The sequence below is a fragment of the Dicentrarchus labrax genome, unplaced genomic scaffold (assembly GCF_905237075.1).
Source record: "Dicentrarchus labrax unplaced genomic scaffold, dlabrax2021, whole genome shotgun sequence".
In the NCBI taxonomy this organism is placed as follows: Eukaryota; Metazoa; Chordata; class Actinopteri; family Moronidae; genus Dicentrarchus; species Dicentrarchus labrax.
Window position 1 is genome coordinate 24,706,106 of NW_026136703.1, and position 16,819 is coordinate 24,722,924.

General features: G+C 42.7%; 1 protein-coding gene across 1 annotated transcript in view; it reads right to left on the reverse strand.

Annotated features, from left to right (window-relative positions):
- The window catches only part of syne2b (spectrin repeat containing, nuclear envelope 2b), a 148,697-nt gene that overhangs the window by 79,751 nt on the left and 52,127 nt on the right, over window positions 1–16,819 (reverse strand). Inside the window, exons 51-62 of the mRNA XM_051396226.1 lie at window positions 16,442–16,658; window positions 16,229–16,327; window positions 15,709–15,873; window positions 14,869–15,216; window positions 14,509–14,645; window positions 13,751–13,880; window positions 13,114–13,287; window positions 4,454–13,027; window positions 3,349–3,600; window positions 2,848–3,003; window positions 2,283–2,524; window positions 114–2,181 (exon numbers count right to left, since the gene is read on the reverse strand). Of these exons, the coding sequence (XP_051252186.1) occupies window positions 114–2,181; window positions 2,283–2,524; window positions 2,848–3,003; window positions 3,349–3,600; window positions 4,454–13,027; window positions 13,114–13,287; window positions 13,751–13,880; window positions 14,509–14,645; window positions 14,869–15,216; window positions 15,709–15,873; window positions 16,229–16,327; window positions 16,442–16,658 (12,562 nt within the window). The remainder of the gene's footprint in view (window positions 1–113; window positions 2,182–2,282; window positions 2,525–2,847; window positions 3,004–3,348; window positions 3,601–4,453; window positions 13,028–13,113; window positions 13,288–13,750; window positions 13,881–14,508; window positions 14,646–14,868; window positions 15,217–15,708; window positions 15,874–16,228; window positions 16,328–16,441; window positions 16,659–16,819) is intronic.

Sequence of the window (16,819 nt, forward strand, 5' to 3'; positions counted from 1 at the left end):
ACAAGTTATCTTCCAAATGAGTGTTTTAGGTAATATATTAAAACTGGGCAGGGAGTTGTTTATGCCTTTATCGTGACAATTGAAATAAATAATAGAAAAACAATGCAACTTGCCATTTGTGAGTCACATTCAATGAGGACTGCTTTCTTCAAGTCCATTAGATTTTGGGATCCGCTTCCTCGTTTGGTTCCCTTCTGCTTCTCTAGAACCTCCAGCGCTCTCATTCTTGACTCTACAGTCTTTTTCAAAGACAGGATTCTGCAGTATTCGTTTTTAATTGCTGTTTCATTTGGCTCCAACATGGGAAGTTTCTGGAGCTCCAGGTGGTTCTTCCAGAGGAAGGCCTGAGTGGTTTTCTTTTCGGACTCCAGGTCCAGTTCCTTCAGCAGCTTCCTCTCAAGGATGCTAAGGTTATTGTAGAGTGTCATCTCCAAGGTGTCAAGGCTATCCACATTTTGTTTTAGTCTGCGTTGCTCTGTGGTCAGCTGTGAGGGGTAGAGGTCAGCAGAAATCATCTGGAGTTTGGTGTGAGCCTCCTCGGACAAATACTTTAATAGAGGTAACTGGACGAGGAGCGCCTGACAGAGTTTGTACTTCTCCTCCAGCTCCCTGCTGTCTTCTTTGGTCTGATGGACCTGCGCCTGAACATTCTCCCTGAGGTCCTCCACACACTGCCTCACGTACAGGTAGCTCTCATGATCTCTGGATTTCATTTCAAGGGTGGCCATTTTGCTGTGAAGCTCAGAAATGACTGAGTACAGTACCCTTGTCTTTTCCTGGGGAATCCAAGATTGCAGAAGGTCAACCTGGGACTTGTGCTCCAAAATCATGTGTTTGAAAGGCTCCAAAGCCTGCAGAGACTCTCTTGTGATGGGGTACCTGTGTCTATTAAGATCTACTAACATCTGCCTAAGGCTTTTTTCAATGGTGACCAGGTTTTTCTTGCTTGAATCTACAGTCTGGGTGAGTTTGTCCAGCTCCTTTTTGTTGGCCTTCTCATAGCTGCTGATGTCTCGGATGTCCTCCTTGAGCTTGGTAAGCTTGTTAAAAAGCTGACAGTTCTCTGTGATGCTGAGTTCAGAGGCAATGTCTTTACTCTTCATTAAAAGAGCCTCACACACAGGGCCCTGCTTTTCAGCCTCAGCCACGGTCTCTTGGATCTGACGAACTCTGCGATCAAGTTCAATAGGGCTCCTGAGCTCATCATCTGCACTCCTCAAGGCCTCTCTATGCAAATGAGCCACAACCCAGGAGTCTAGGTCAGCAATCTGCTCTGACAGTTTTTCTCTGGTCTGCAGTCCTGACTCTATCTCTCTCACAGCCTTGGCTAGCTTCTCAGTAGTCAACTTTGAGAGTTCTTGAAGGGATTCCAGACAAGAGCGAACCATGGGCACTTCCTCAGCCTGGTCCAGCTGTGGAAGGAGCTCCGTCACCTCCTCCACCAGTGACTCCAATTGGCCCTCTTTGGCCATGACCTCAGACTGCAGCTTCTTCAAATCTCTGAGCTGCCGGTGCACCTCCTCAGGGAGCAGAGCCACCCTCTTCCTCCTGCCCTCAATGTCACTCTCTGTCTGCTTTGCCCAGGCAAGGCCATCCCTCATCACCACAATAATTTTCTCCATGATGGGGTTGCTGCTGTTTTGAGTTTGGGAAGACACTAGTTCCTCTGTGTGGGAAAGCTGATCTTTGACCCTCTGAAGTCCCTGTTGTATCTTTTGTGTTTCCTTCTCCCGCTGTGAGCTAATGAGTAGCACCTCTGACAGCTGCTGCAAATAAAGGTATTTTTGCTGGGCATCTTTAACCTCAGCATTTGCCACCATCAGCTCTTGCGCCTTCTTGCAATTCCATTGAGTAACTGAAGGTGACTTGGCTTCAAGGTCTTTGCTGATTGTCTCCAAATGTTCCTGAAGACTTGATATCGCAGACAGAAGGCTGTTGGTTTCGTGAGAATGGATATTTCTGTGATACAAGGTCCTCTCGACTGCTCTTTCCAGGCTTCTCCACTTGTCTTGTAGATTTTTCTGCTCAGTCTGTGTGGTTGCCTGCTCCGACCGGCTGAGGTGGGGACATAGCTTGGTATGGGTTATGAGCATCTCCCCAAGTACTGATCTGTTCTCCTCTATACTTCTCTGTAAGGAGGCTAGTCGCTCTGCATCCTTGGAGCTGCTCTCCTCTGGGGAACTGAAAAGACAAACAGTCAAGTCATAAGAGTATGAGAGGAGGTGTTGCGATTACATTACATTACATTACAAGAAATTAAAAGGAAACCATAAATAACTGACATTTTAACAGCATCAAGTTCTGCTGTCAGTCTCTCCAGCGTGGTCTTGACTGCTTGGATCTGTCTGCAGTAATCAGTCAGCACCTGCAGTTGGGCCTCTTTACTCTGGATAACAGCAGCTGCATCCTGAACAGCAGTATACCACTGGTCCTCTACAAGCTCCAGAGCATCCCTGTTCTCAGCATCAGCGCCTTTCAACTGAGAGAGCAATGACACCTGTGCCTGGGCAGTCTCTCTGCACTCCTGCAAAAGTAAACCGCTTATTTAAAGCTCTTTGTCATGTTCATTTTTTATGTTGAGATTATCTAATTATTACTAAACAAATAAATGCTATGAGCAGGTTTTTTCAACAGTCACAAATGGTAAGGGCCTATTGTACAATTCTTATGTACTTGTTTTTAATATCCAACAGGCTGGTACAGATATGCATTAGAGATGCCCAGTTCTGGAGGAACATGTGCTGTCCAATTCCACAGTTGATTTGTACATACAAATCAAGCCGCTGCCATAAATTATCTTCTTAATTTTCTAGTGAGTCATGCACCCTGTCATTCTGAATATCGCACCTGAGCCTCCTCCAGCTGCTGGGCCATGGCTGTTGGGTTGAGCTCAGCTGGATGGTTCTTGCAGCTCAGGACTTTATACACCAGCCTGCTCAGATGATTGTCCAGGTCACTGGTGGATGTAATCAGAGCCTGTGGAGCATCCTCCAATGGTTTACCCTAAAGACACAGAAACACATTAGAGTCTCAAAATGTCCAGCTGAGGTCCAAAATCGGTTTTGATGTTGTTCAATCATGATCAAATTAAAAAAAGGAATCTTGCTTTTGCCACCATTGTTCACAGTCAATTTGTTAATATCTAGTGGAGAGCAACAGAAAGGATGTAAAATAGATTAAATGAATAGCTAGATTCAAACCGCCAATGCTACATGCTCATCACACTAGTATTCTCGTAATAGATTCCTTACACACATACACCTATGTGTAGGATTTGACTAAGTCTGACTTTGGCGACTCCTAGTGGTAGTCTTAAAAAATGACTGTGGCACACAGTAATCATGATACCTTAATTAGTTGACTGTTGGGTCCTGTCCCTGCAAGTGGCTGTATTTCTGTGAAGATGCTCCCCGTGGCAGTTCCCTCTGGTACCTCCAGAACAAACTTCTCAGTCGTCACAACACTTGTTACTGTTTGAGCTTTGTTTTCCTGAGAGGGCAATCCTTCCACCAGGGTTGCCTCACCCCAGATAATGTCAGGTGAAGTTTTCTGAACTGCCTGCGATGATGCTGGTGATATCTTGTCAGCCTTGTACACCTGCTCCCATTGTGAAGACAAAACACCAGTATTAATGCAGGAAAAAATTCTGACAAACAATTGTATAGAGTCTCAGTTGAGCTGAGAAAAGAACTGTCACCCCTTTGTAAAACAGGACTATACCATTTGAATGATTTGTTTTCTCAAGACTGTACCAAGCCTCTCCCTACACCCTTTGACAGTCACAGTGTGTCACTGATAACATGTATGAGCAAGTTCATGTTTCCTACCCCGAGGCAATAAAACCTTTAGTAGCACAGGAGTAAACGTCTCAGGCCTTTATTCTTTGCTTCGTTACAATGCTAATGAAATGTAGCTGTGTGTGCCCCTGTTACAACTCTAAATAAGTAAATATCTTAAGAACTCATAAACAGAGGCTCTAAAGACACACTGACCAGTCATTTTTGCAACTCTTTGGTGCAAGAATATTAGGGAGCAAGAGCAAACAAGTATGTGCAAGAAACTGAGCATAATAGATGATATACATTACTGATGTCCCTGAAGCAAAATTCTATATTTATCCTATTTTTCTCTGAATACTGTTTTCTCTCTCACATTCCCTCTTTCTGTCTACTCAACTTGTCTTTAAGTATGCATTGTCTATTGTAATCACAAATGTCAGACATTATGGACATATAACATAGTGGTGAGTCAGTTCTATGAGTCATATATAATACTAGAATTTTACTTAAAATACATCAAGTGTTTACTTGTGACGGTAGTTTATTTAGAATTAACTACAAACTGCCAAAAATCACAAGGACAGTCCCCCCCAAAACAAACTAAACACAGTCCAGTCCAAAGAGTTATTTTACTGTATCATACTGTATGTAACTGTAACCCCCAAATGTCTTACCTGTGGCAAATCCATACTCTGAAGCCTCACTTCACCAGTGGTGGTGGTCGTGGCCATTGGAAGTTGAACATTTTGTACTTCTACTGTGACAATTTTTTCCCTTTCCTCTTCCTGAATTGTCCTTCTCTTCCCCTCCTTCTGTTCTTCCTCCTTTACATCTGTTGTGTGTCTCTCTGTTTGGGTTCTAGGGACCACACTGGGTTCAGACAGGGATTCAGTAAAGCTTTCTTGCACTTCTACGCTGGTCATCTTAACTGCAGACTTGTCAAGTTGAATATCAGTGGGAGTCACATCCATGCTTTCTTTAACTGTCTCAAAGTCGACACTTGATTCCATCCGTGGTTCCTTTTCTATTGTGACAGTTTTGTATTCATGTACACTCATGTGGATTTCTTCCTTTTTAACAGACTTTTCATCCAGGCTCTTGGGTACATCACGTGATAGCACTTCAGCCGGTTTTTCATGAACACTATGAACCTTGACCTCTTTGGGTCTTTCCAATATGGTTTTGAAGATTTCTATTTGAGTCACAGTTTGGCTTGGTTTCAACTGGTCTTGTTCAGACAAGGTTATCTCAACAAATTCTGTCCCTGGATGATGGGGCTGAGCGGTTACAGCGGCAGAGGTAGGTAGGTGAGTGGAGTCACGTTTAGCCACTTTCTCTTGCCTTTTAGTACTGATTTCTTGCACTTTTACTCTTGTCTTTTCAACTGTATCCTTCTCTGGCTGAACATCAGCTGAAGTCAAGTCCTTGTTTTCTGGCACTTCACACTGGATACTTGCTTGATCTATATCAATCCTTGGTGCCTTTGCTATCATAACAGACTTTTCAGCAAGGCTCTGGGGTGTATCATGCACATCTTTTATTGAAACTTCAGCATGCACTTCTTGCACGTTGCCATCCTTGACCTTTTTGGGTGTGGTTTTCATGAGCTCTACCTCAATCACTGTTTCACTTGGTTTTACTGTGTCTTGCTCAGATAAGATTATTTCTGTATATGTTGTCTCTGCTTCACTTGGCTGCACTGCTGCAAAAGCAACAGAGGTGGGTTTAGTGGAATCACTGTGATCCACATTCTCTTTCCTTTCAGTGTTGATTTGTTGCACTTCTACTCTTGTCTTAACTGCAGCCTTCTCTAGTTTAACATCAGCTGAAGTTTCATCTTTGTTTTCAGGCACTTTCTCGCACTGTACACTAGTTTGAACTGTATCTATTCTTGGCTTCTTTGCTATCATGACAGAGATGTTTTCATGATGCTCAGAACTGGTCGGTATATCTGGTTTCAAAACATGCACTTCCGGTCCCATGTGGATTTTCTGAACAGACACTTTAGGGTGCTCTTCCCCATGTTCCTTGACCTCTGTAGGTCTATCCTGTGTGGTTTTCAAGAGCTCTATTTTAGTTTCAGTTTGGATTGGTTTTACTATGTCTTGCTCATATATGTTTATTTCTATAAATTCTGTCTCTGTCACATGTGGTTGTAATGAGTCAGAAACAGGAGAGGTCCATTGAGCAGAGTCTCTTTGAGGCATATTGTCTGGACATTCAGTACTGCTTTCTCCCACTTCTTTTGTAGTCATCTTAATTGCACCCTCCTCTGACTTAACTTCAGAAGCAGTCCTATCTTTGCTCTTTGGCACTCTTTCACTCTGGATACTTGTTTGAACAGCTCCTGTGACAGATGTGTTTTCCTCCTCTGGACTGGTCTGTATATCTAGTTGTAGAATGCACACTTCAGGCCGCAAGTGGATTTCCTTAACAGACTTTTCATCCAGGCTCTTTGGTGCATCATGTGCATCATGTGTCAACACTTGACCATCCTCTCCCTGGACATCATCCTTGGCCTCTTTGGGTCTTTCCTGTGTGGTTCTCAAGAGCTCCAACTTTTGGCTTGGTTTTACTTTCTCTTGTTCAGGCAAGCTTATTTGTGCAAATGTTGTCTTTGCTGCACTTGGCTGCACTGCTGCTCCAGTGTCTTGACATTTACTCTCCTGCACTTCTACCCTGGTCACCTTAACTGCAGCCTTATCTGGCTGAATATCAGTGATAGTAATATCCTTGCTTTGTGGTTCTGTCTTACATTGCATACTTGATTGGTGCATATCCATCACTGGTTGTCTGTCTGTTGAGACAGTTGTATGATCTTGCTTATGTATACCAGTCTGTGTATTCATTTCTAAAACGTGCATGTCAGCCCCCTTGAGGATTTCTTTCAGATTGAAAGGGTTTTTCTCCAGGCTCTTAGGTGCATCATGATTATCACATGTAGATACTTTATCAGGCTCTTCTTTGATACCATGTTCCATGTCCTTTTTGGGTTTTTCCTGAGTGGTTTCCAAGAACTTTAGCTGACTCACAGTTTCACTTGGTTTTATTATTTCTCCCTTTGATGAGTTTATTCCTAAAAACTCTGTTTTTTCTGTGTGAGGCTGTGCCCCTGAAAAAATAGCAGAGGTAGGTTGAGTTGAGTCACTTTCAACCACAGTATCTGCCTCTGCCTGATGTGGCTTTATCTCAAATGTCTGGGTGACTCCTATTTCAGGCAGATCAAGGACCAGATATCTCTTCTGAATCTCAGCAGTGTTTTTACATAACTCCTCTATGTAGTCTGCAACACATGGTGGATCAGTAGGCTTGGAGAAAGGTTCAGCAGGAGCACATTCTGGGGCTGCAGAAGACTTATTCACATGTTCTTTCTTTTTCTCGGTTTCATTTGTGCTTCTTTTGAGTGCAGATGCTGTTTCTGGAGAAATTGACATTTCCTCACTTTCTGGTAAGGTCATTCTGGTTGGTATAACCTTAGGTTCTTCCATAACCACATCTTCAGTTTTTTGTCTTTGGGTTGGTGAAACAAAACTGATTTCAGTTGTTGTTGTGACCACCTCTGAAGTTGATGATGGTTTCTCAGTGTCAGACTCTTCCTCTGGCTCTGTTAGCATTGTGGCTGCAAGTTCTGGGGAAGATTTCAAACCCTTTGAGTGTCCGTTGGTTGGTGAAAGTGTACCTTTTTCCACAACAGTAATTTCAGTAGTTGTTTTGACCACCTCTGAGATTAAAGATTGTTTTTGAGTTTCAGGTTCTTTCTTAGACTGGGTCAGCTCAGTAGTAGCAGGTTCTGGGGAAAGTTTCAAACCCTTTGACTTTCTTTTGGTTGGTGAAAGCTTTCCTTTTTCAACAATAGTTTCAATAATTTCAGCTGGTCCTTTAACCAAGCCTGGAGTTAGAGATGACTTCTGACTGTCAGGGCCTTCCTTTGACTTCCTCCTGATTGGTATAGTCTTAGTTTCCACGACAACAGCTTCAGTTAACTGACTTGCTTGTCCATGCTTTTCCATGGCCTGTGTTTCAGTTATTCCTGTGACTACCTGTGCAGTTGCAAAAGCACTCCCACTTTCAAGTTCCATCCCCACTTCCTTTGACTCTGAATCAAGAGTTCCACCAATGACAGGCTCTAGAGCTGCAGAAACATCCAAACTTTTTGACTTCCTCCTGCTTGGTAAAAGCTTTGTTTCTTTCAAAATAATGGTTTCAGTTTGCTCTAAAGATCTCCGTCTGTCAGGCTCTTTTTTGGTCTCTGTCACATCCTTGGTAGCAGGCTCTGGGGAGAGTTTTAGACTCTTTGACTTTCGTTTGGTTGGTGAAAGCTTAGCTTTTTCCTTTTCTACAACAGTACTTTGAATTGGTCCTGTGACCACATCCTGGGTGGAGGACGTTTGACCCTCTAGTTCTTTCTTACTTTGTTCAGGCTCCACATCAGGTAATCCAACATGAGCAACTGTCTCAGAAGCTGTGGAAAAGTCACCACTCTTTGACTTTCTTCTGGTTGGTGCAAACTTTGTTTCTTCAATAACAACATTTTTATTTTGGTCATTGGAACTCAAAGACTTATGACCTTCAGGCTCTTCCCTTGTCTGAGGCACCTCAGTGTCAGCAGGTTTAAGAGGAAGTTCTGTGCTCTTTGACTTTCTCTTGGGTGGTAGAAACTCACTTTGTTCCATAACAGCAGTTTCAGTCTGTCCTTGAACAAACTTTGGGGTTGTAGTATTATTTACAGGTTCTTGTTTTGTTTCTCTTGGCTCCACACCAGTATCTCTACCAAGGGGAGATACTGACTCTGGAACTGAGGAAACCTCAAGACTCTTTGACTTCCTCCTGGTTGGTGTAACTTCAGGAGCAGTTGTTACAGGGACAGTAATGACTGGCTCTGAAACATCTAGAAGAATGGTTGCTATATTCTTTGTTTCTCCAACAACAACAATTTCAGTTTGCTCTCTGGAGCTCAGTGCAGGTTTCTGACTTCCAGGATCTTGCTTTGCCTGTGCCACTTCCTTGGTATCGTGTTCTGGGCTTCCAGAAAGCTTGTTTTCTTTTACAACAGTTGGTTCTGTGACCACCTGTGGAGCTGAAGATGACTTTAGGCTTTCAGGTTCTTTCTCATTATCTTTAGGTTCTACTTGCTGCAATGTTTGGGTAGGTTCAGCACTCTTTGACTTCCTCCTGGTAGGTAGAACTTCAGGATCAGTTGTTAGAGGGGCAGTAGTGAATGGCTCTGAAACATCTAGAATAATAGTTGCTATCTTCTTTGTTTCTTCAACAACAACATTTTTAGTTTGCACTCTGGAGCTCAAAGAAGGATTCTGACTTCCTACAGTTGCTTCTGTGGACACTTCTGGAGTTGAAGAAGACTTCAGGCTGTCAGGTTCTTCCTTGGTCTGTTTCAGCACTGTGGCTGCAAGTTCTGGGGAAGATTTCAAACCCTTTGAGTGTCTTTTGGTTGGTGAAAGTGTACCTTTTTCCACAACAGTAATTTCAGTAGTTGTTTTGACCACCTCTGAGGTTGAAGATGGTTTTTGTGTGTCAGGTGCTTCCTTGGGCTCTGTGGTTGCAAGTTCTGGAGAAAGTTTCAGACCTTTTGACTTCGTTTTTGTTGGTGAAAGCTTTCCTTTTTCCCCAACAGTAATTTCAGTTGTTGTTGTGACCACCTCTGAAGTTGAAGATGGTTTTTGAGTGTCAGGCTCTTTCATGGTCTGTGTCAGCTCTGTGGTTGCAAGTTCTGGGGAAAGTTTCAGACCCTTTGACTTTCTTTTGGTTGGTGAAAGCTTACCTTTTTCGACAATTGTTTCAATAATTTCAGCTGGTCCTTTAACCAAGCCTGGAGTTAGAGATGACTTCTGACTGTCAGGGCCTTCCTTTGACTTCCTTCTGATTGGTATAGTCTTAGTTTCCACGACAGCAGCTTCAGTTAACTGACTTGCTTGTCCATGCTTTTCCATGGCCTGTGTTTCAGTTATTCCTGTGACTACCTGTGCAGTTGCAGAAGCACTCCCACTTTCAAGTTCCATCCTCACTTCTTTTGACTCTGAATCAAGAGTTCCACCAATGACAGGCTCTAGAGTTGCAGAAACATCCAAACTTTTTGACTTCCTCCTGCTTGGTAAAAGCTTTGTTTCTTTCAAAATAATAGTTTCAGTTTGCTCTAAAGATTTCCGTCTGTCAGGCTCTTTTTTGGTCTCTGTCACATCCTTGGTAGCAAGCTCTGGGGAGAGTTTGAGACCCTTTGACTTTCGTTTGGTTGGTGAAAGCTTAGCTTTTTCCTTTTCTACAACAGTACTTTGAATTGGTCCTGTGACCACATCCTGAGTGGAGGATGTTTGACTGTCTAGTTCTTTCTTATTTTGTTCAGGCTCCACATCAGGTAATCCAACATGGGTAACTGTCTCAGAAGCTGTGGAAAAGTCACCACTCTTTGACTTTCTTCTGGTTGGTGCAAGCTTTGTTTCTTCAATAACAACACTTTTATTTTGGTCATTGGAACTCAAAGACTTATGACCTTCAGGCTCTTCCCTTGTCTGAGGCACCTCATTGTCAGCAGGTTTAAGAGGAAGTTCTGTGCTCTTTGACTTTCTCTTGGGTGGTAGAAACTTACTTTGTTCCATAACAGCAGTTTCAGCCTGTCCTTGAACAAACTCTGGTGTTGTGGTATTATTTACAGGTTCTTGTTTTGTTTCTCTGGGCTCCACACCAGTAACTCTACCAAGGGGAGATACTGACTCTGGAACTGAGGAAACCTCAAGACTCTTTGACTTTCTCCTAGTTGTTGTAACTTCAGGAGCAGTTGTTACAGGGACAGTAGTGAATGGCTCTGAAACATCTAGAAGAATGGTTGCTATATTCTTTGTTTCTCCAACAACAACAATTTCAGTTTGCTCTCTGGAGCTCAAAGAAGGATTCTGACTTCCTACAGTTGCTTCTGTGACCACCTGTGGAGTTGAAGAAGACTTCAGGCTGTCAGGTTCTTCCTTGGTCTGTATCAGCGTTGTGGTTGCAAGTTCTGGGGATATTTTCAGACCCTTCGACTTCCTTTTGGTTGGTGAAAGCTTTCCTTTTTCCACAACGGTAATTTCAGTAGTTGTTTTGACCGCCTCTGAAGTTGAAGATAGTTTCTGACTGTCAGGTTCTTCCACGGTCTGTGTTAACTCTGTGGTAGCAACTTCTAGGGAAAGTTTCAGACCCTTTGACTTTCTTTTGGTTGGTGAAAGTTTACCTTTTTCCACCTTGGTAGTTTCAGTAATTTCAGTTGGTCGTATGACCATGCCTGGTGTTAGAGATGGCTTCTGAACATCAGGCTCTTCCTTTGACTTCCTTCTGATTGGTATAACCTTAGTTTCTTCCACAACAGCAACTTTTCTGTCAGGTTCTTTTTTATCATCTTCAGGTTTAGATTGGTCCACAGTTGTGGTAAGTTCATTACTCTTTGAATTTCTCCTAGCTGCTGTTACCTCAGTGGGAGTTGTTAAAGGGGCATTAGTGTATGGCTCTGAAACATCTAGAATAATGGTTGCTATATTCTTTGTTTCTTCAACAACAACTGTTTCAGTTTGCACTGTGGAGCTTGATGAAGGTTCCTGACTTCCAGGGTCTTGCTTAGTCTCTGCTACCTCTTTGGTATCATGTTCTGGGAATAGTGTTGAGCCCTTGGATCTTCTTTTGGTTGGAGAAAGCTTATTTTCTGTCACAACAACAGTTGGTTCTATGACCACCTGTGCAGTTGAAGAAGACTTCAGGCTGTCAGGTTCTTTCTTATTATCTTCAAGTTCTACTTGCTGCAAAGTTGTGGTAGGTTCAGCACTTTTTGATTTTCTTCTGGTTGGTATGAGCTTTGTTTCCTTAATCACAACACTTTCAGCTTGCTCCCTCAAACTCAAATCAGACCTTTCCAGTTCTTTCATCATCTGTGCTGCCTGCTGGTCGGCCGGTTTTTGGGAAAGTTTTGGACTCTTTGATTTTCGCTTGGGTGGTAAAACCTCACTTTGTACCAAAACAGCAGTGTTGGTTGACTCTGGAACAAACTGTGAGGTTGAATTCTTCTCAGGTTCCTTCAGCAGACCTGCTGTTCTTTCAACAGTGGACACTGGCTCTGGAACAGAGGAAATAGCTAGACTATTTGACTTCTTCCTGGTTGGTATGACCTTAGTTTCTTCCTCCACTAGAGCAGCTTCACATTGCTTCTTGGATCTCAGTAAAGCTACTTCATGTTCAGGCTTTTCCATGGTCTGTGTTTTCTCCTTGCTAGAAATTCCGGGGGAAAGTTTTGGCTTTGACTTTCTTTTGGTTGGTGAAAGATTACTTTCTCCCAAAACAGCAGTTTCAACTGGTTGTGTGATCAGCTGTGCAGTTGTAGAAGTCTTCCCATTCTTAGGTTCTTCGTTAGTTTCTTCAAGCTCTGCATAGTATTTCGTAGTTTTACTTTGGGTAGCGACCGGCTCTGAAATTGTAGAACTCTTCGACTCTTGCCTTTTTGATACAGACTTAGGTTGCCCAGCATCTGTTTCTGTGATAGGCACTGAAGTTGGGAGAGACGTCAGATTCACAGCGTCGCCCTTGATCAGTGCAGGTTTTGCCACAGTAATCTTTGAGGACACGTCTAGACTCTGCAGGTTATCATCTACTTTCGTGGCTTCTTTCGCAGCAGCGGTTCCTGTCTGATTTCTGGGTACCTCTTCAGTAATAATAGTTTTCACCATTTCAGGCTCCACCTTAGTCTGGGCAGGCTCTGTATCAGTGGCTGAAGTCTTGGACTTTCTCCTGGATGGAACAGGTGTAGTTTTATCACTAACACCCGGTGCAGACTGCTCAATGACCTTTTGGATCAGTACAGGACCCTCAGCAGCAGGTTTCATTTGCTCAGCTACAGCAGGCTCACCTGTGATATCTACCTTTATACTTTTAAACTGTGCCTCTTGAGAGGTATGTTGTGCTGTAAAAGGTTCTGAAGCATAAGTTGTACTCTGAAATGTATCTTTTGTTGGTTCAATTCTGGTTTGCTCCACAACAGTAATACTTGTGTCCTTCATGGCTGCTGTTGACAATAATGGTTTAGCCTCAGTTTGCAGCTCAGATGAAACTGATAATTCATCATCAATAGATTTTTCTGTTAAGGGAATGTTTTTCTGTAGGTGAACTTGATCTTTTTTCTCAGTTGAGCGCTTGTTTTTTCGTGGTGGTGGCACTACAGATGTCTTCGTCTCCTTTAGATCATAAGCCAGCTTTTGTTTACTCCTTTCATTAAGTTCCTTGAAAGAAAAGATACAAATAGCAATAATCACTACAGAGTTACAGTTAAATATAGTGATCTTTAATCTTTACATTATTTAAATACCTTTAAGCACTGGCTGAGAGAAGTCTTATGTTTGTCTGCTTCTCTGAGTGTCTCTGAACCCTCTCTTCCCAGTTTCTCAAACAAGACCGGCATTAAACAGTCTGTTAGAAACTGTTTGTGAGAAAGCGCCTCCTGCAGGCTTTCCTGCAACTTTTCACCTCCCTCTAACGTTGCCTAACACCAGAAGGAAAAAAATGTTAAAGTGCTTGTAGTGATGAAAAATCTGTGTTTATGTGTGAAATGTCATGACAAAATCAATCACACATTGCCAAGAGAGCATAGCCACTATGTGCTGTGCTGAGTGCTCCATCGACTGGAAATATTACACTTCACGAATGCTTAGACTCAGAAACCCTTCTTTGATGAAAAACTCATTACTCTTTTTTCTCTTTCAATTAATGTATATTTTCCAAACAAACTTGCAACATCATTTTACATGATGATTATTAAAGGAGATATTAGAAATGCTGGACAGGATATAATGAATGACAGTCTTCATATGTTCAACACGAACAACAGTAGAAGACTAACTCTACTAGGAAGCTCTCTCAGTTACATATTTAACTGCACAAATGTTTACTGAAATAAAGCACTTACATTGCCTACCAAAACAGTGAAAGCATTAAAAGACAGAAACCTGCACAGAAGAACTGGACTCTGATGGTTTGCTTTGGTTCCATTCCTGCAGGGCGTGAAGGGAGTCCATCAGGCAGCGAGCTGTGTTTGTAGAGCAGGTACCCTGGCGCTCGCTTAGCCTGGACTTTAGACTGTAGACATAAATGAATCACATTTACTGTAAATGCAACATTTTGCATGGCATCTGCATGTATTACACTAAATGAGATCCAAATGAAAAAATGAAACATTGTTCAAAAGGAACCCATGCAAGCAACAAATAACAATAGAGAAATGTTTATGTACAGATGTGAGTCATTTCTTGGTCAGGTATTAGATAACATGTAATCTTTGGTTTCAAATCAGGAGAAAATTGGAAGAACTCCTGTGTTTCCATGTCAAGAGCAGAATGACCCACAAAGGCATTTTGCTGGTATGTAAGAACAACTGAAAGCTAAATTGAAATAGAGGGAGGCCAGCTGAGTATTGCTGTAGAATCTGTTCAAGTAGGCTATATACAGTTTTTAAAAAACCCCAGTGGTAAAGTGGACAGATGTTACTGCATATAATGCGAGTTTGGTTTGTTCTCAGACCATCTCTTCCCTGTTTATACTCTGAGTGAATCAAAAATATATGAATCAAACATAAAGTAAAACAGTGGTGCTATGACCACAGTAACAATCAGATGTCATGATTAATCACCCATATAGTGTTTTTATGTTCTATTTGTGACATCTCTCCTATGCTGAAGGAAATGGCATCAGCTGTAAGATGTGTTACCTGTCTTGCTGCTGGCGTAAAGACTCCACCACAGTGATAATTTCTGCTGGCAGCTCGTCAGTGACAGGTGCAGCCTTTACTTCCTGGTAAAGGTCCTGAACTTTGACACCCAAATCTTCTAGTGACTTCTCACAGTTCTAACAGGGGATACACATCAACATCACGTTAAGTAATATTCACGTCTGCAACAACATCATGTTAGCAAAATTCACACGCCTGCAGGTGGAAAAACTCCAATATTCACTTACTGTACATTACCTTCTGCCTCAGGTTTCTGTGGGAACTCAGTAGTAGTAGTTAGATAATAAAAGCGGTTATTACATGAGGTTTTGTGCTTGGATAAATTAAAGTAGTAATAACCTGAAGGCTGTGCCAGTGCTGTTGGAGCTGAGTGATGTTGTTCTGTGGTTCACTATAACTGAGCGCCTGGTCCAGAGAGCGGAGCTCCCACTGCAGGGCTGCAGATCTCTCCTTCAGCCCCTGGGTCCTTCTTGCCAGCTGAGCGTCCAGCTCCCCCAGCCGTGTCTCACAGGCTGTCAGGCGCTCCCTCACTTCCTGCTCTGAGGTGGCACAGAGGTCGTGGAGATGGCTGACCTCCAGGGTGAGAGCATCCCGACCTCCAGGGGTACAGAGGTCCAGCAAGCTGTCTCTGGCGGAGTCCAGCTCCTTCATCTCTCTCTGCTCCCTGTCCACTGTCTGGAGCAAAGCCTGGCATCAGGAGGGAGAAAGAGGAGAAACAGACTGTTAGAAAGCAGAAAGAACAGTTTCTCACATCCCTGTAAAGAGCTTTTGACTACTAAGTTAAGTTGTAACAAATTAAAATATTCAGAAAGAATATTAAAATAATAATAAAAGAATAATAAATAATTCTCTGCCTTTTCATGCCTTTATTAGATAGTGACAGCCGAAGATAGACAGGAAAGGGGGGTAGAGAGAGAGGGGATGACACGTAACAAAGGGCCGCAGGTCGGATTCAAACCCGGGCCACTGCAGCAACTCCACTTATGGGTTGCCAGCTCTACCGACTGAGCTAACCAGACGCCCATAACCCATGTCTTTAAGTACAACTTTGTGATGTCTTCCTCAAATGTGTTAGAAATGTATTGGTTTGTTACTATAAAAGAGATTTCTTCAGTTTGGTGCAATACAGTGGCAAATCAAACTAGGTGCCACACTACATTGTGTGTTTTATTATCTGACCTTCAGAGTGTTGACTGTGCTGTGCAGACCCTGTCTGTCTGCTGGAGGAGCTCCCAGGCCTTTAACCTGCTCCCTCAGCCAGTCCTGGGCTGCTTCATGCTGCTCGACCAGCTGGGTGCACTGCCTCTCCGTCATAATGCCCTGCTCCAGGTTAGCTATAGCAGCCTAAAAACAAAGGAGTAAAGTGGAATTTCACTATATATATATATATATATATAATATAACACACTAGTTTTATAGCATATCAGTGTTATAAAGATAACTGCCCATAAATAAAAGGATCTACTAATAATAAATTGTAAAAGATATAAGACACTTGCATTTTCTAAAACTGACACATTATGAAATTAACTATTGTTATTAATTAGGAATTACGTCATATTTACATCAACATTTCTCAATGCAAATATACATTTATATTGGGAGAGTGAAAAACTTAAATCATTAAAAAAGTCAACAATAAAGAAGCTCCTTTTATTTTTCTTTAGGATTACTGTAGATCGTGTCTCTAATAACTTACAGTCAGCTCTTTCAGCAGGGCAGGAATGGACTCCTCCTTGGCTTCCCAGGAGGGATCTGACCAGCCACGGTCCTGTGTGATCTCAAACAGCTGTGCGGTCTTGAGGAAACAGTGCAGTACAGGTTGAAATCTTTTTTAGTTTATATTACATTTTCATGAATAATGATTAATAATATTCGAAAAAATACATAGTTCTTAAGTCCAGGTCTTTACCTGTTTGCGTACGTCTGAGAGGACGGGGGCCAAAGCTGTGCTCTGGTCCAGCAGGGTCCGGGCCTGTTCCACCACCTGCCTCCGCTCTCCCAGGCCCGGCCAGGGGAAGGCACGCGGCAGGCTGGACGTCTGCTTCTGAAGCTCAGACAGACGGGCCTCAGCCTGACTTTGCTGGTGCTGACAGGACGCCAGGCGGTCCACAACACCCTTCAATTGCCTGATGGGTAACAGCAGGTGTAAGATTAGGACATCAGGTTCAACCTTCAAATTCAAGTGATCACAGAACCATGGATAGAAAACATGGATACAGTATAATGTAATTTCAAGGACATCTGAAGGTTGGGTTTGGGTTTGTCAGTAACTGGGGCCAGAAAATCC